Source organism: Odontesthes bonariensis, chromosome 21 (genome assembly GCF_027942865.1).
Source record: "Odontesthes bonariensis isolate fOdoBon6 chromosome 21, fOdoBon6.hap1, whole genome shotgun sequence".
Lineage (NCBI taxonomy): Eukaryota > Metazoa > Chordata > Actinopteri > Atheriniformes > Atherinopsidae > Odontesthes > Odontesthes bonariensis.
This window is the reverse complement of record NC_134526.1, coordinates 17,661,704-17,679,168: the sequence shown is the minus strand read 5'-3', so window position 1 is coordinate 17,679,168 and position 17,465 is coordinate 17,661,704. Positions and strand designations below refer to the sequence as shown.

The 17,465-nt window shown below is 40.3% G+C and overlaps 2 protein-coding genes across 7 annotated transcripts in view; one reads left to right on the top strand and one right to left on the bottom strand.

The window, feature by feature from the left end:
• septin9a (septin 9a) overlaps positions 1 to 17,465 on the bottom strand; it is a 69,479-nt gene that overhangs the window by 7,885 nt on the left and 44,129 nt on the right. For 4 of the 6 annotated variants that reach the window (XM_075454409.1, XM_075454408.1, XM_075454411.1 and 1 more), the window contains one exon: positions 581 to 790. In XM_075454409.1, coding sequence (XP_075310524.1) covers positions 581 to 790 — 210 coding nt within the window. Of the gene's footprint in view, positions 1 to 580; positions 791 to 2,661; positions 2,684 to 10,658; positions 10,768 to 17,465 lie in introns of those variants that run through there. The other 2 variants (XM_075454412.1, XM_075454413.1) reach the window with 2 other exon arrangements.
• On the top strand, positions 13,490 to 15,853 carry LOC142371691 (uncharacterized). The gene is made up of 2 exons (XM_075454414.1): positions 13,490 to 13,567; positions 13,969 to 15,853. Exon 2 carries the CDS (start codon positions 13,970 to 13,972, stop codon positions 15,431 to 15,433), a length of 1,464 nt encoding a protein of 487 aa, XP_075310529.1. The 5' UTR covers positions 13,490 to 13,567; position 13,969; the 3' UTR covers positions 15,434 to 15,853.

Below are 17,465 nucleotides of genomic sequence, written 5' to 3'. Positions count from 1 at the left end.
GTGAATAACAGGACACCCAAGAGCTGGCTGGGATTGCTTTGACGTAAATTGACATTTGACTGTAATGTTAAGAGTTTGATTCTACTTTTAAAAAGGACACGATGAAAAAACTCAGAGAAATGGAGTGTAAAAAAACAAAAAAAAAAACAAAGAAAAGATTATGATCCAGGATTATGTTTCTATTCAGTGATGGCAATGGTTTTGCTCTTGTTTTGTACACAAACAAGTTAGGTTGTTAAATTAAAATCTTGAAAGAGTCAAGCATGTTTGGTAACAAATCCATTAGCAAAAATCTTCACATTTAAGCTGCACAATATTTCATTAGTTCTAATGCAGAATTTCATTCTCTCTTTTTGAGCAATCTTAGGAGCAGTGACCATCCACAGAAAAGCACCCATCCCTTACACCACAGCCTGATAAAGGCAGGAATATTAATAACAGCCAACATGGACATTTCTCCGTGTGCAAGAAGGGTAAACATCTAATTATTTGAACCCTGAACTCATGCTCCTCTACTGTACTATTTCAAATTAAATCTCAAATTAAACTATTTCAGTGATTGTGAACATGAACAACTTACCCACAACCATAATGTTGAGCTCAAAACCCTGCTTCATGGCCTTCCTCCTCATCTGCTCCAGAATGGCATCAATGCCCACATAACTGAAGTCCACCACGGGGCCACCAGCCTTCTCCCCATACAGACTCCCCACTGCTGGGGGCACCATAGTGTCAGGCACCACTGCCTCAGACATGGCACTGCTGCTGTAGCTGGAAAACACTTCTGGTCCTGGTTGGAGAAAAAAATAGAGGGATAGAAAATGTTAGAGGGACGCTGCTGAGGTGAAATATGGCAGTACTGAGGATTTAACAGGAAGGGAGGATGGTGAAGACGAAAGACACGTAGCAGTGCTGAATATTTGAAAAACAGGTATTGCAGGCAAGATGAGGAAGTGGACAAGAGGATGCAACAAGAACTTCAAGAATATAAGTTCCTAGGAAATACCAAAAATTTTAGGTCAACTTTGAAGCCAATCAAAACATTAGTTATTAACTGCTTCTTGATACATGAAAATCAAATTACTCAATAAAAGTCAACAGCATTTTGGGTGTATCTCCTGGGAACAAACAGGTACACGGGTTAGGTCGCTTCTTTTTCCATCAACACAATCTTTAACAAAACAGAGTTTAGTGCAATGCTGGTTGCACTGCATGGATGTGCTTTGAGCTAAATGCTAATGATAGCCCTCACTCACATGCCAACATGCTGATGGTAAGCAGGTGTAATGGTTGCAGTGTGTTAACTGTTGTAGTTAAAAAAAAAAAATGGAATTATAGCCTAACAGTTTGTTCCCCTGATGGCCAAAATCAAGTGAACCATAAGAAATAATGGGGTTTGTATCTTGCCAGAAATCAGGTAGCTACGTATTGTCCATATTTAGTCTGAATTCAGCAAAACATTTTCAGCCAAGGTGGGCCAAAATCCACACACCCAAAAGAGTCTACTGAATTTCATGAGCAGCTGTCAGAAAACAGCTGAGTGCAAAGTCAGTCACCCTCAATGTGGCCAAGCCAACTGGTTACCTGGAGAGGAGTAAACAATAGAAACAGCAGTTCGGTGATGCACAAGTGTACAACGTAGACTTATAGACTAAACTTTATAACTATACAATGGACCATAAAGATGTTTCAGTGTAATCCAAAAAAGTCAAAGTGATAAAAGAGGCTCAACAAATAACTTAAGTCAGCATCAACCCTCTGAGCACACTGAATGTCAGCACAACATCTCCTGTTAATCCATCTCATAGTTGCTGAGATATTTTAGTCTGAACCAAAAGTGGTGGCCTGTATGACAGACAGTCATTCCCAGTACAGCCCTGCTAAAAACACCTAAAAAAATATGCTCTCTAGTATTAAAGTACTTTAGACTTGGCAGGAGGTTATTCTGCTAGTTTGTCTTGATAATGATTAGCTTACATGTCCTTCAGTGGAATGCTTACAATTGTATGTCTATTCATGCGCTAAAAATTCAGCTTTTTATATGTTCACCGAAGTCTTTGCATGCATAATGTATAGTAACAATGTATTCAGTCAGTGTAGGTGAAGAATTTACACTATAGCGTTTATGTCTGTTGGCCTGTATGTAGCCGCTACCCTTTGCAAGGCCTCCCATCCCCTCGCCCTCAATAGAACAGCGTTACTCTCCTGTTAATGTGAGACTGGAAAAGAGGCTGAAACCCGATCCACTCCCAGCTTGCTTGTCTCACACAAACACACACACAATCAAAGTACATGCTCGACTTTGTACATTTAAACACGGTGGCTGCCATGACCTCACATACTCAGCCTTTCCTTCGTTTGATCGCATATCTGACAGGTAGGCACACACACGGACAAGCGCCTACAAACATGAACATACACATAGCTGTCAGCCCAGACTGCTGTCCAAGATTTTAACAGCTTTTGGATTCCTCCCCGTCTCAAGATGAAGTAGTCCAGACAGCAAGCCAGTTCACTCAAATCACTTAAATCTGCAGGGCCCAGCGCCATTGCTGGTAGAAAGATCCACACATTTCAAACTGGCCTTGGATTGATTAATGAAAGAAAAAGAAATAAGTGAAGAATAACACTGCTGTGGAAACTCCAAACACTGAGCCTTACTTTTATAATGTCCTCTATTGTGTGAATCCGTGTGTCATAGAGACCCACCTATGGAAGCAGTTCTCCTGGCCTCCTTCACCACTTCCTCATCCTGTTCCAGCAGTCAGTCAGCAACTTACTGCGACTCCATGCCCTCCACCTCTCCACCTCCCCACCTCCCTTGCTCCTACACATCTGATTCGCTTGTGTCGTTTTCGTCCAAATCTCGGCTTCTCCTCCCTCCCTCTCATTCTGCCTCTCTTGTAATCAGTTTCACATCTCTCTAACTTTCTCATCATCTCATTTTGACACTTCGTAGAAAATATTCCACCTCTGCCTTTTAGCTGGAAAATCTTTCTCATCCCAAAACTTTCTATTCTCTAGTTGCCACTATTGATGTCAATCTTTTCTTTTTGATCTTTACCAGGGGGCCAGCACACCTTGACAGGCAAGGCTTCAACAACAGAGAATCACCTGAGGCGCCATACCAGCAAAGCATCAAAGTAAATGGATATAAAATGAACAAGGTTAACAGATACTCGAGATACAGCAGACGTCTCAGTGTACTCAAATATCATCCGAGAGCAGCTACACCTGCAGATACTCGAGATACAACTTTTACAGTGGGAAAACAAATAATCTGAACAAGCTATGAAAGTATATTCAGTGCTAGAACATCTAAAGGCCCTGTCACACTGTTGCGTATGAGAGAAGCATATGAGTTGCGTATGAAATTTATCACTCATACGCTGGTATTCGCTGACATACGCCAGGGGAACGTTAGGCATAGGTTGTATACGTTTCAAGCACGCTGGCATACGCTGAGGCAGAAATAAATTTTTGAACATGCTCAAAACTTTTGTGCGTAGGGTTAATACGCTAAGCAACTGCAAGGTATTCGCTGAATACGCTAGAGGTACGATATAGGTACGTTACTGATAGGTCGAGAACGCTGGACATAAATTGCCATATGTTGCCATGAAGGTGTACCGTACAGCTAGCGTATTTATAGCCTCCGCCCGTCTGCCGCCTCCATCTCCGCAAGACGGGCGGAGATGGAGGCGGCAGGCAACCGACGATTCACGGGAGCGGTCAGGAGGAGGAGTTGGGGATCTTGATCGCTCAGAAGCATGTAACTCATCAGCCGCAGGTGCATCAGGCATTTCAGCAGGTTTGGGTGAGAATGATTCTTGTGTTTTTTTTGCCTTTTCCTCGGCCCAGGGCCCGGGCAAACGACGATTGCTTCTTGGGAGGCATGATCGAGATGAATGTCTCGAGAGATGTTGATAGCGCGTCGTCTACTGCAATAATGGAGCAATGTGGAAAGGCTGCTGATATAGGCGCGTTGAAATGTACGCTGGGCATGCGCAGTTCATATGCTACTCATACGCTAGTCATTCTTTATTTTCAAGGACTTTTCGTGCGTATGAAAATTATATTATTAATTTTCATATGCAACTCATACGCTTCTCTCATACGCAACAGTGTGACAGGGCCATAAATGGTTAAGTGATTACATCTTTTTGTCCCCACTTCTCTTAAGTGTGAAGAGTTATCGTGTTCCTCACTTATGATCTTGTGAGCATCTTTAGGTTTTGGACCACTATAAAAGGTTTTGTACCACTATAAAAATCTTGCTCCCATTCATTTTGAACATCTTACAGCTAATCAGGTCAACAGAAGAAAAACTGATAACTGATATAAACATTTATTATATCCATACATCTTACTGAGGCATAGATGGAGTCATAACATTATACATCTTCCCACAAACTTAAACATCTTCCTCAAAATAAGTAGGCATTTTTATTTTGTGATGATCAACGTGGGTTAAAAAGCATAAAAAAAAAAAAAAAACATGCAAAAAGAGATTTTATTTGGATAAATTATTATGGGTGATAAAAGACGTGCTGTAATGTGCAACTGAGATTTTTTTTCCCCGCTTTTTGTGATGTAGCCTAAACCTCTGGTCAGCATTTCAAATCTAAAAAGGCTTTCTTTACAGTTACAGCCTGCGTTAGCATGAGGAGTTCCCGAAACAAGTGTCTCATTTCAGAAAACAATGCAGACCACATCTATTGTGTCACCATGTGGCCTGTTCTGTTTAACAAACAGTAAACATGCACTAATCCCCTTGTCCGAGTGGAAAAACGCTAAAGTCAACAAGAGACCGAGTGAATGGAGGGGACAGTGAAGAGTAGTAGCCAGTAACTATATGGTTTCCCAGACTGAAGCAGCAAGGCTCTTCAAAGCATTGTTCACTGTCCTTCATGAATGCAAGCCACTAATTTCCTCAAGGCGAGCCATGTAGAGTCAAACACTGTAAAAAGATTAGCAAACGTGCAACACCCAAAGGGTCACAAAGTCCTAGACCAATTCTGTGGGAAACGCAGCTCTACTGAACAACCAAAATAAATTACTTTCATTACAGGTAGTAAACTGTCATCAACTTCAGTAAACAAGAAATTTCACAACGTAGAGATGTTGATACAAGAATGTCAAGCTGTGAGTGAAGCATATGATGTTAGAGCCGTTGCTTGGAGAGTGAGTGAAACCAGAATGGTGGAGGACTTCAGAGTAACTCCATCTGGATACACGGACCATTCATCAAACAGAGACATTCAGCGCCTTCAGTCCATCCGTGAGGTACAGCAGGTCTGTAATGGGTTTCAGCCAATAAACACAGGTGTCGGGAGACAAGCAGTTAGAGCCGGTCCTATAAATGTTAAAACATTTGACCTCCATCTGTAAAAATGTCTTGGACTGGTGGCTCTCCAGCTGGTGGACATTAATCCGAAGAAACACAGTGACCTGACTGCAAAAAGTCAGTTTCATGCAGAAATATCAGGTATGTTTGGTCGATGTTCAGTCCTAAAAATCAGGTTTGGATGGAAACTATTTTCTTGGGAGTTAAATAAGCCTGACCTAGAAGTTGACCGACTCCGACTGTGCTTTACCTCCCAGGCTTGAAAATCACTGGAGAAGAAAAAAAAAAAAGCATGTCCTGTATTTAAGTGTAGCTTAACCAAATACTTCAGTTAATGTTTAAAAATGTGAGGATGTCTGATGAACCAGTTTAGCTCAGTTTTCAACTCTTAAGAACTCTCATTTCAGCACTTTCATTCTGACTGCATAACCACAAGCCTTTCACGTTTTTATAGAAATGTTTGAGATTTCCTAGCCATGTTTACAATTGGAATAAATCACATCAGAAGGACTTTATACTGAGCATTTGTCTTTGATTAAAGAATAATCCATCCCTAAAATCTGTTTTTTCTTTTTTTCCCCTGGATGAGATCCAGTTAAGGGATGTCATGGATACCATGTTTCCTTTAAGCCCATAAGACAGCAAAATTAATTTTAGAAATTGGAAAGCAGAGAATGACTCCGTGGACTTGCTGTGATGCTGTTTTCAATTACAGTCACTAAAGATTTTTTTCAGCTTGAAGCAGTATCAGATTGCTTTACTTTTTGTAAATACAGCCAACAGTCTCTTATACCACAAAGCATTTTTTGAAAAAACAGAGGGAAAACAAGAGCAGGGAGGGCGTGAAGAAAGAATGGCAGACGTGTGGGGATAAGCATGAGATAAAGCAAAGAAACAAAAAGGAAGAGGACCATTGAGTATGGGGGAGGTAAAAAAGATAAAGGTCAGGGAAAGGAGGACACAGGAAAGCATGTAGAATGGAGGAGGGGGAAGGAAAAAGGAAAGACTGCGTGGACAGTTGAGTTGGTGATTTATTCCGCTTTTGGGCCTGAGGCATTCCTCACTAACTACACACAGGCCTCTAAACCAGGATGTAAATACATTTCAAACCAGCTAAACATGTTGCTCTTCACTTCTCGCTCTTCTCATAAGACACCGATACAAGAACCGTGAATAAACCGGTGACTGCGCTTTATGTGTTTTAGTGACGATGTGGCCACAAGCACCGAGCCATGCCACAGCTGACCAGTGTTGATTTTGACAGCGTGGCGAGCAGGTCAAAGGTTATGTTCCAGTTTAGGTTGGAACAGAACTGTGCTGAGGTTATTCCCCTTGTGACAAACCAGTGGTTTGACCCTCTCTGCAATCTGGCTGGAATCACAAGAATGGAATCCAAAAAGAGAAATGGGATGGAAATTTGGAGCAAGAGAAGAGTTATCTAGGACAGCGAGTCACTCAGATCCTACAAAGTGTTTCCCTTTCTTTTATTCCCCCTTTTGTTTTAAAAAAACTTTTACAACTTTGTCATACGTTATGTAGATTACCAGTTTTCTGCAATTATCAGGGAAAATAGATTAAAAAAAAAAGCTCCTGTTTTTAGCCACAAACTCTAAATTTCAGTGCACTTATTATGCAAACTACATATTACCGAGTCAACTCTTTTATTCCTCTTCACAGAATTCATATCACGCCATTTTGTAAGTATCTACCAATAGTCACATCCCTCCAAGTGAGACGGCAGCCAGAGCTCATACATCTGAAGTGCCTGAACAGAGCTCCAAGTCAAATACACATTAGAGGATTAATCTACAATATTATTTTATGAGACTTATTTTTTAAAACATCCACTTCTTTTGAACTTCCTTTCCAGACAGGAATAGGGGGTTTGCATTGGAGTCTCATCTAAATATTGTTAGATCTGTTTTGATGAGGACCCAGATGCTCCTTGAGAAGTGTGTGGGCTGCTGCAGATCCTATCTAGTGTGATAAAATCCCAAACTTTCCTGTATTCCAGCCTTTCCAGAAGAGACAGTGTAAACCCAGTAGAGCAACTCATGTATTATTTTGAACTGGGGTTCCACCAGCCTTCCAACAAAGAGTCAATTTGATACCTCAGACCACATGAGTTTATGACCGACATAAACACGCATGCACAGACAAGCGCATTTTCCCACCCCCTGACAGTGAATCCCCTAATATAAAGGGGAAATTGGTGTGGAGGCAGTGCAAACATGGTCTGTTGTGTTATTAAAGTCAGAGTGTTTGTGCAGCAAGACCCAGTTCCCAGAGTCCCCATCATTCAGCTCGCTGGAGAAATGTGCCCTTTGACCCTGCGGGGTCTAACTCGCTCGTCACGTCACCTGGTACTGGACTGTGTGCATCTGCCCGTGGACCAAATGAGCCAAATATTCCCTTATTGTGTATTTTTTGAATGTCTAAAAAGCAGCATAAACATCTAGGCGTTAGTTTGTCGACAGTCAAGAAATGCAAATTGCTGTAATGACAGTAGGAGCCCACAGGTTTGTCTAGACTGCCAGAGGAATGTGTTTGGTCTCCATAATGCGGTGGTGCACAAGAGAGCTGTTGTCTTTCTAGGCTCCTCAGCTGCGTCCAACACCAAACTGCTCACAATAAAAAGGTTCCTCATCCTTTGAGGTTTCATTCGCAAATCCTAAAACATGTGCATGCATCGATATACAGTACAAACGCACAAGTACATGCAAGAACATTATGGACTGACGAAGCAATCCAAAGCTCGTTTATTTAATTTCTATCTCAACATCTACAATTATGGAAAGCAATTCCACTGCAGTACAACATTCCTCACATAAATAAAGCTGAGTGAAGTTTTTATGCCTTACAAAAATATTCTACCCTAAAGCAACTGCTAAGCAATGTTGCCAATAGCTGCCAGTTTTCTGAGACTTTCTACAAAGAGGCTGAATTATGAATAAGCTGGCCATCAACTCCCAGCTGCTCACTGACAGAAGTTGGTAATGTCATTAGCCAGCCTGTGGTATCCAGCCTATGTTTATCCAAGTGAACAGGTCAAAATGTATCAGCGAAATGGTTGACTGACAAAGTGTGGGTCCATGAAGACCAGGGGGAAATCAGGAATCTGACCTCTGTCCTCACACATGCCTGACCTCAACACATGTACGGACCTACATAAATACCAAATGGACAACAGCCAGAAGAAGTTTCAGAAAACAAAAAACATGAAGCTTTCTGCTCCCTTGTTTTTAATCTCAACATATTCACTTTTTTAACCAAGAGGTGGGCTGTCAGCAGGGTATGCAAGATATCTCTTTTCATTATAATGTGAGCATACGCACTCATTAAAACTCGAGTGCTTTAACAGACTAAAGGTGCATTCACAAATCATGAGAGGGCAACTTGATTTCAGTATTAAAACGGGGAAAGGCTGAAGATCCCAAAGGCAATCAATAAATACAATTGTTTCTCAAGCCGTGTGCATGTAGGTTAACACATACCCACCACTTTATCAAGAACAATACCAGAAGTCCACAGGTTCTTTTGGGTGTCACTCAGGTCCTGTTCAGGCATCAGGAACAATATGTTTGGGACTGTGACTGACCCACATGCCAAACTCAAGTGAGCAAAAGTGGATTCTAATTTTGAAACACAAGCCATTATATCTGACACAGTCTGCAATGGTGATTTGGTCTTTGAATAGTTTATGACAGTTGATGCTACGTCATTATAGAACAGTCAACATATTAGCTGATCCATCTATAATTTCTAATCCAGCAGTTCTAAACGCGTATAAAGATTTGATTTTTATTTATTTATTTCATACACAACTAAACATTATTTTAGTGACTGCTTTACTATGAGATCCTTCCTCATAATGAACTCAAAATGTAAACCAGGGAATCTGTGTATGTACATCGTCAGGCCACAGCGAGGAAGCCTTATCAATTATACTTGACAGAGAGCCAATTACATTCATGAAATTTTTTGCATTTCAAAGCTATGACACTAAATTCCACAAAAGATACATGATCTTACTCCATTGACTTATTGTTCGACTCGAAACATGCACAGACCCACAAACAAGAATCAAGATACGGAAGGTAATGATGACCTTTTCAGCGTCCCATTAAACACTGGTGAAAGGCCACAGTCTGTTCTCGCCTGGCAATGCACCGGGGCCACAACAGAGCTCCTTTCAGCAGCTGTGTGTGTGTGTGTGTGTGTGTGTGTGTGTGTGTGTATGCTTTTGAGGCAAACCAGAGGCGGGCAACTCTCTCTGAATAGGTGAGGGTGGCTGGCACTCCAAAAGTTTCCTATTATGAGAAAGGAATGCGTCATGTTCTTCAGGTCAACTCTAGTTAAAAGTTTAAAAAAAAAAAAAAAAAGCTAGGAAGACACAGGGTGGAGGCCCAGCTACTGCGACCACATCACAGTTAGCCAAGAGCTCTAACAACAATGGCAGAAAGACGAGACAGCAGAGATGAAACAAAAAACTTGAAAAGAGAAACTTCATCTGCAAGCAGGTTTACAAACCAAAACAGCTCTCACAAAGACAAAGGGAGAAACCCCTTTTATTTTGGTTAACATTTGAGAGCAAGTAGCTCCAACTAGGAAAGAAACATGACTTCTTTTTTAGCAGTTATCACTAGCTCTCACGATACCATGATATCTTTTTCTGAGCAAAGACTAAACTATGAGATTCCCTTCCATATAGTGGAGTCTACTAACTGTGTGTGCCAACTTTGCAGAAATTCCTTGAAGTGTTTGCAAGCAGATCTGGTAGTTTGTCACTGTGAGAAACGGCGTGTGAGCAATAAAAACAGATGGGCAACAAGAAAAACTGAAATGTGACTAAACAGTGAAGAAACAACCCTTTGCATGAGCACACATGAGTACATGCATCTGTTATGCAAATGAAGACTAAATACAGAGCCATAGAGCAAACAGGCACAACATTTAGGGAATACAAAACCTGGGCAATGGTAATGACACACAAAGCAAACACACACATAAATGGGAAAAGCTAACCTGAGTACAGTGATTATAAACTTGTCTGAGAAACTGAAACCTACACTTGGAGGCAACAGCATGTTCCTCAACAGCCTACTTATTATCAGCCACCATGCAGACAAAGTCTAACGCTGAACTGCTTCGAAAAACAATAATTTAACACACCGCAGACAAGACAAACGTCCCAAAAATGAGAACAAAGGACAAAAAAAATGCACTTCCTTCAGTTGCAACTACCTTTCTTATAAACGCACGCACACACTCATGCATACATGCGCTCCCTCCTGGTATGCAAAGCACTCACCGCGTGTAAAGTGTGTGTGCGTGTGTTTGAGAATGATTCGTCCCCTGTTGAAGTGAAGCGCTCCAGTGAGAGGCCGAACTCTGCAGTGGCTGTGGAAGATCCCTGCCTGCCCCTCCCACCCATGCCTGTCATGTGACTCAGCAAGTAAAGCAAGACGATACGCCCACTTCCCTCAAATGATTCCCTCCCTCCACAGAAAAAAAAAAAGAAACAAAATTGAAAGAATCTAGAAGAGATCGCAGTGGACAAACACAAAGAGTGTGTATGTGTTTCTTCAGAAGAGAAACCAAAACAAGAATGAAGGTTTCATCTCAAAAATGTGGAAAGGTGAATAATTTCAGTTTTCTAACGTATATTTGTTAGATCTAAGAAGAAAGGAACAGCTGTTTCCTTACAGGAAGTGTAATTATATACTTGTGGCACGAGTGCAATGCTACAACTGCATGAGCAGACGCACACATACTCAGCACCTGCATACCTTGAAATGAATGTTCATGTTCCTGGGAAAAAAAACAAAAAAACGCAACAACACAAAAACAGGCACAATAAGTTGGAAAGATGGATTTGTGTGATCTAGTTATGGAAAAAATGCTTCTCCCCGCTTTTATAAAAATCCAACACATAAACACAGATGATCTTATTAGCCTGATAAAAACCAGGTCTTACCAAATATGGAGTGAAAATGTTTAACAACGTGGAAAACCCTCTATTTTCCCCAAACTAATGGCCTCCTCCTCTACAACCTTTCATTCTTAACCTTCTTTCTTTCATCTCCCTCTCTTTGAAGCTACACTTTATCTTGCCATTAAAAAAATAACTACTTTTAAAGTAGGAACACTAAAATGTACACAGAAACTGAGTTTTAGAAGTTTTTTTTTTTTTTCAAACTTGTTTTAAAGAAAATCACCACATCTCCATTTTCATGTACAGAGAAGAAAATACTGGCGGAGTTGTTGGAAGTGTTGCCTGCTGTTTAGAAAAGATGCAATATTATTGAAAACAGTTTTGTGCTGACATTCTTCAAAAATCTGAGCAAAAAACACTTTTTCCACATCATCGCCTCCTCAGGTTTCAATGTCTTTTTAACAGCAAATCCTCAAGTTCACCTTCTTCCCGAGTTCCTCAGAGTGAAGAAAGTGTTTCCCCCGTTGTCACAGGCGACCCAATAAATATCTAAATCCTGCAGCGAACTGATGTTATCAACCCCTACACTATCAACACTGTTACATGAATTTGCAGTTGTTACTGATATGATAAATAGACCTTTTGTAAGATGAAGTTCTTTCTCCTTCTTAAAGATGCTTCCTGACATGACTCCTGTGTGAACCCTACATGCATGCAGAGGGACTCACCCATTGTTTGTCTGATCAAACATAACTTGGCAAATTCTTTTATTAGCCTCCATTCCTGGGGCGTCATGGTCTTTTGGTTGAAAAAAAAACAAACAAAAAAAGGTCTCTTCATTATGAGGAAAAGGGGGGACGTGGTGACAGAAAAGCTGATTTTTCTGAAAGATGCTTAGCCAAGATAGTGTCATGTATTGGCAGGCAGAGCATGGGGCTGTCTGGCTGACCCCTGACAGCGTTCCCTGCAGCTCTCCAAGAACTTTCACAACACAGAAACATGATCAAATTTGCATAATCTCAGTAGTTAAATGCTATCGAATGTAGCATATGCTGCTTTTGCTTTGCCACTACAGAAAATCGAGAATGAAGTGTATCCTGTGTATGAACCTTTGTATCTATCACAAAGAGGGAAGCAGACTATAGTGGATTGCAGTGATGGGAAGGTGTGAGACACTAGAGATAAATCTGTAGCTCTTCTATCTCTTCTATGTACACAGTAACTATAGCACTATTATCACTTGGAGGATGGTCTTGTGCTGAGCATGTGAAACATGTGGGTGGTGACCAAAGAGAAACTAAATGTTTTCTTTGTAAGAGTTTTCTTACTCTTTTTTAGCATTGCCCATAGGGAATACTAAAGCCTCCATTCAGGGTATCATTTGAAATTTGAGTGTGTTAATGTGTAAGCCTGTGTGAGCATGTGTATGTAACCTAGGTCACATAGTTGCATTCACATTCTTTATTTCTGTTTGGGAAGTTATTTGGGCTTTCGTTTGAGGAAATTAATGGAAGTCAGCGTAATGTCCTCTAAAGTTATGGAAACATTGTGTGTTTGTGTTTATGGAGGTGTCACGTGTATCCAGCTCTCTGGGAAAAGCGGAAGTACTTCCTCAGTCGGGAAGATTTATGTCAGTGCTTTGAAAACAGGCTCTGCAGCTTCACAACAGATCTAAACCAAACCATGTCACGTGCATGTTTATGTACTAACAAAGAGTCAGGAAGCTGATCTACTGCGTCTGTGTGTTTAACTTGCAACTAGGATGGATAGTTCTAGGCTTGCTGTGGCTCAGGTAGTCCAACTACCTGTGTGGCAGCACCTCCTGCTGGTTGCTGGTGGAGTTGTGGCAGTAATGGAACTATTAATCATTGATGCGTATTTATATAAATTGTTCCCCTCTGTAAAAATCAATGGCAGCAGGGGTACACAAGGACTTAAGTATGCCATTTAGCAATCAGCTTTGAGGAAGAAAGGAAAATCTGAATGTTTAGTCACTCTACACAGCATGACTGACGTCATAAACATGCTAAGATTTTGTATTTTGAATCTAAGCAGTTACATGACTTGTTAACCCGGACAAAGAAAAAAAAAAAACTGAAAAAGAGGATCTCAAATTGGGAAGGGAAGTTTTTTTTACAATCAACTGCACAACCAAACAACCCGATACTGCCAATTATGAAACTCGGTCTGGTTTCATTATCCAGGAAATGGTAACCTAGAGGGAGTTGCCTTTGCTCTCACACAAACAAAGCGATCAGATACCTGACAGCAGCAGAGTAACAAAGGTAAGCTCTCTTATCGATTCTCTCTATTATCTTGTGGAAATATACTGATTTGTTATTAATTACAATTACAATCTATTAATATATGTATTTTAATGACAAAATTACATTCTAAGATATGATTTAGTTGTTTCTTTTTCCCCTTCATTAAACAGATAAGAGGACTGTGCACTTTTTTCTGCCTTTTCTGAAAAGCCTGTCACATTTCAAGCATGCTTTTACCATATACAAGAGAAAGACACTCATATCTACGCCAGGATTACAGAGAATATATTCTTAATGATTCAATGATTTCAAATTTATGATGGTGTTCTACTGAAGTGTAATACTCTGCATTCCAATAATAGATGTATGCACCGTGAGTTAAAATAGTGAATAATAAAACTTTTAAAATGTCTTTACAGGATGAAGATGTCTGTAGTGATGAAGAGTTGCTGTGTAGCTCTGTTTTTTGTCCTGACCTCTGTGTCTGCAGTGCAAAGGCTTGATACATTCAATGATCTTAAGAAGATCAACTTTGACAAATTTGTGCCCTCGCACAGTCTTTTGCTACTCCACTGGTTTTCCAACATAGTTGATATTGACAACAACGACGTCATCCGGCTGACCTTTGACCCAAACCGCGGTGATTACGGCTCACATCATTATGGAAACTACGAAAGGATGTTGGAACAACTGCCTCAGGGAAATATCAGATACCAATACTACACTGTTGGTAATCTCAATCGAGAGATGTCATCTCGGCTTCCATCCTACGTTGTCCACCCTCGATTTGGGTATGAGGGGAGAAACAGGGACCGGATCGTAATCAGAGTGAGAGAACAGAATGTGGGACGGCTATCTGGACAGATAATAGACAGAGTCTACATCACGCAGCATTATGAGACATCTGATCATCAGGGGACCAGGTATGATCCTGTACATACATACCAGGTCACAACACATCTTTTAAGTCAGATCAGAGAGTTTTCTGTGGAATCAAGTGACAGGATCTCATTAATGAATCTCAGAGATGACTTTGGAAGTAGAGCTAGTGATTCCCAAATAAGGGACATTAGAAACTCGTGGGGGGAGCTTGCTTGTCTTGGACTGTTTTTGTTTATTGTGATACAAGAAAAGTACATCTCTAACCAACACAACAACAGACGACAGCCTAAAGCCAAAAGGAACACACACCCTGATGTTGTTGTCAATATCCCTGAGAGCAGGCAATATGGTGCTTCTGGGATGTTTGTGAGTCTTCTGCAGGATGAGATGACGCTAAAGGTATCGACGAGCACAAGTGGAAAAGCCAGAATCCTTTGGGACAATGTGCCTGAAAATCTTTTAAATGAAGGCGTGATGGTAGTGCTATATAATAACGATGAATATTTAACTTATAAGTCTATTGGGAATGCAGAATCAGGCAACTTTAACACATCAATACCCCTGAATGAAGGCCTTCAAGTTCGGCTACATAAAGTGAAGAAACTATGTTGTTTCTGGACATCCATTGGACAGGAATTACACAGGGGTGAGAAGTTTCAGAATCCCTCAAAAGTCAGTATAATAGGCTATGAAGCAAGCCTACAACTCTTTGCAAAAGATGGTAAGGCTTGCGCTCGCTTATTTGTGAAGAAGTCCTTCAATGACTGGAGGTCCAAATTCAAAAAATCTTGGGTCGGGTTCTATACCTCTGCAGATGAAGACACAACAAACTATGAATGGTGGCAATGGCAATGGGCAACTAAATTCAAACCAAGCAAAGACTTTCAGGACTATCAGGTCTACGAGTATCGCTCAGGTATGACAATTTCTCCAGGAGTCCAAGCACGATTCATACTGCAGGATTACACAGAGAAAGCATGCACTGCATGCTGGAGGGAATGAAGACGGCAATCAAACCCACTGAAAACAATCTTTTTTTTAAAGATGTAATATAGAAATCCATAAGTTATGAACTTAAAATGCTTTTTATTTCATGATGTTTGTGTTGAGTTAAAATCGATCCTGTTATAGAAATGTTTGTATGTATCACGTTATATACTGTAAAAAAAATTCTCACTTAAACGATGTGACAAAGACAATCCTATAAGTAACAATGTCCTGATCAATTCATGATCTGTGCTGTGTTTCTTGAGAATTGCACCAGTAAATCATCCTGTTGTATGAACTTACTGCTTATGTACTTACTGTATAAAATTCCACTGTGTCGGTATATGGGGAATCCACATGCAAAAAAATGTAATATAGTATTCAGAAATGTTTTTTAATGGAATAAAATCATTACAATTAAAAAAAGTGATTCAAATCTAGCATAACTGGATCTAGAGAGAGCCTTCTTCTTTTGCTCTCACACAAGACATATGCAACACTAATCATTTCATGCATCCGTCACAGTCATGACATTTAGTCTTTTATTCAGTTCAGCTTCCTCCCCTTTCATTCAGACAGGTATGTTAAGTGGTGGAAGGAGCCACGGTGAGCGCGTGATATTTGCAATATGTGTGAAACTGAACAGGGCACAAGTGCTGTATGATACAAGTCAGTTTTCTGATGACGCCATAACACTTCATATTAGTGGTATTCAGTGTCTGTGTAAAACACAGCAGTGGTGAATGGGAGCAGCTGTAAATTTCACTTTTTGAAAAAAAAAAAAAAAAAACTTTAAGACTGCCAAACAGCCTGTTCTACTCTTTAGTGTTTAACTGTGCTAATAGCGCAGTGGTTTTCAATCTGAGGAAAGCCGACACCTTCTCCAAACAGTCAATGCTGTTTTTTCCCAAAGATAAGTTGTGCAACACAAATCTGCAAGTCCTTCAAGAGTCAGTTTCAAACTTTGCCATAATAATTCATATCAAGCTGACATGCAGCAGTGTTTTCAACAAAATGGCAGTGTAATTACTGACATACGGTGAGGCAGAAAGCAGAAGCTTCGGCTACAATTGAACCACTTTTCTCTACTGAATTTTTTAAAAAAAGAAAAAAGAAAGGGTGCTGCAGCTGATACTGTGGGTAAAAATCAATGCGGAGGAAAGTTTGAAGAGCGCCCTCATTTATTTAATATCGTGACCTGTCAGATTCTTCTGAACAGCAGGTCATATTGTCGAATTAACTCACTTCTGTGCAGGTCTGTGCATTAATAACTGCAGCTTTTTATGTTTCAGCTGTGTTGATGTTACCGGGTCCAACCTTAAAGTGTTACAGAAATGCACCACCAGATTAATGGAAAAAAAGCATGTGCATGTGTGAAAGGAATTTTGATTTTCTCGTACACATTTGAAAGACAGGTTTAGGCGGCTAAATTGAATACTGTGTTAAAAGGTTCATTTGAAACATTGCAAGCAAAGCTACTGGTTGGTAGGGACTGGTACAAACAATTTACAAGCTCCATGATTGATACTTTGGTGCAATACAGTGCAGGTACAGCACAAGACCGACTACTTGTGTGCCATCATCTCCTGCCTTTTGCTGATGGAGTTGCAGCAGTGCAACACTGAACAAGGCTGTTACACATCCTCAATACACATCTTTATCGGTTCTTCATTCTTAAAATACACAGTAGAAGATGTACAGATGGGTAAAGATCTCTGGTGCCATCAGAAGAAAAATGTCTGCATTAGTCACCATCTTATGAGGAAAAGCTTTGTTTTGAATCAAACTGGAGGATCTTTTGTTACTTGTAATTCCCGTTTCTCATTTCATTACATAACAAATGGATCAAATGTGTGACTCTGTTTAAAGGTTGGTGTGTCAAACAAATCACAAATAAACTACCAAAAACAACATAGGCATATAATGAAACCTGAAACTTATCTCCAGGTATTCAAATACAGTCTCATCATGCTCTTTGACTGACAGACAACACCCAGTCAAATTTTTTCAATGGAAATTTGCTTATAAACAGGTAAAACAGGAACAT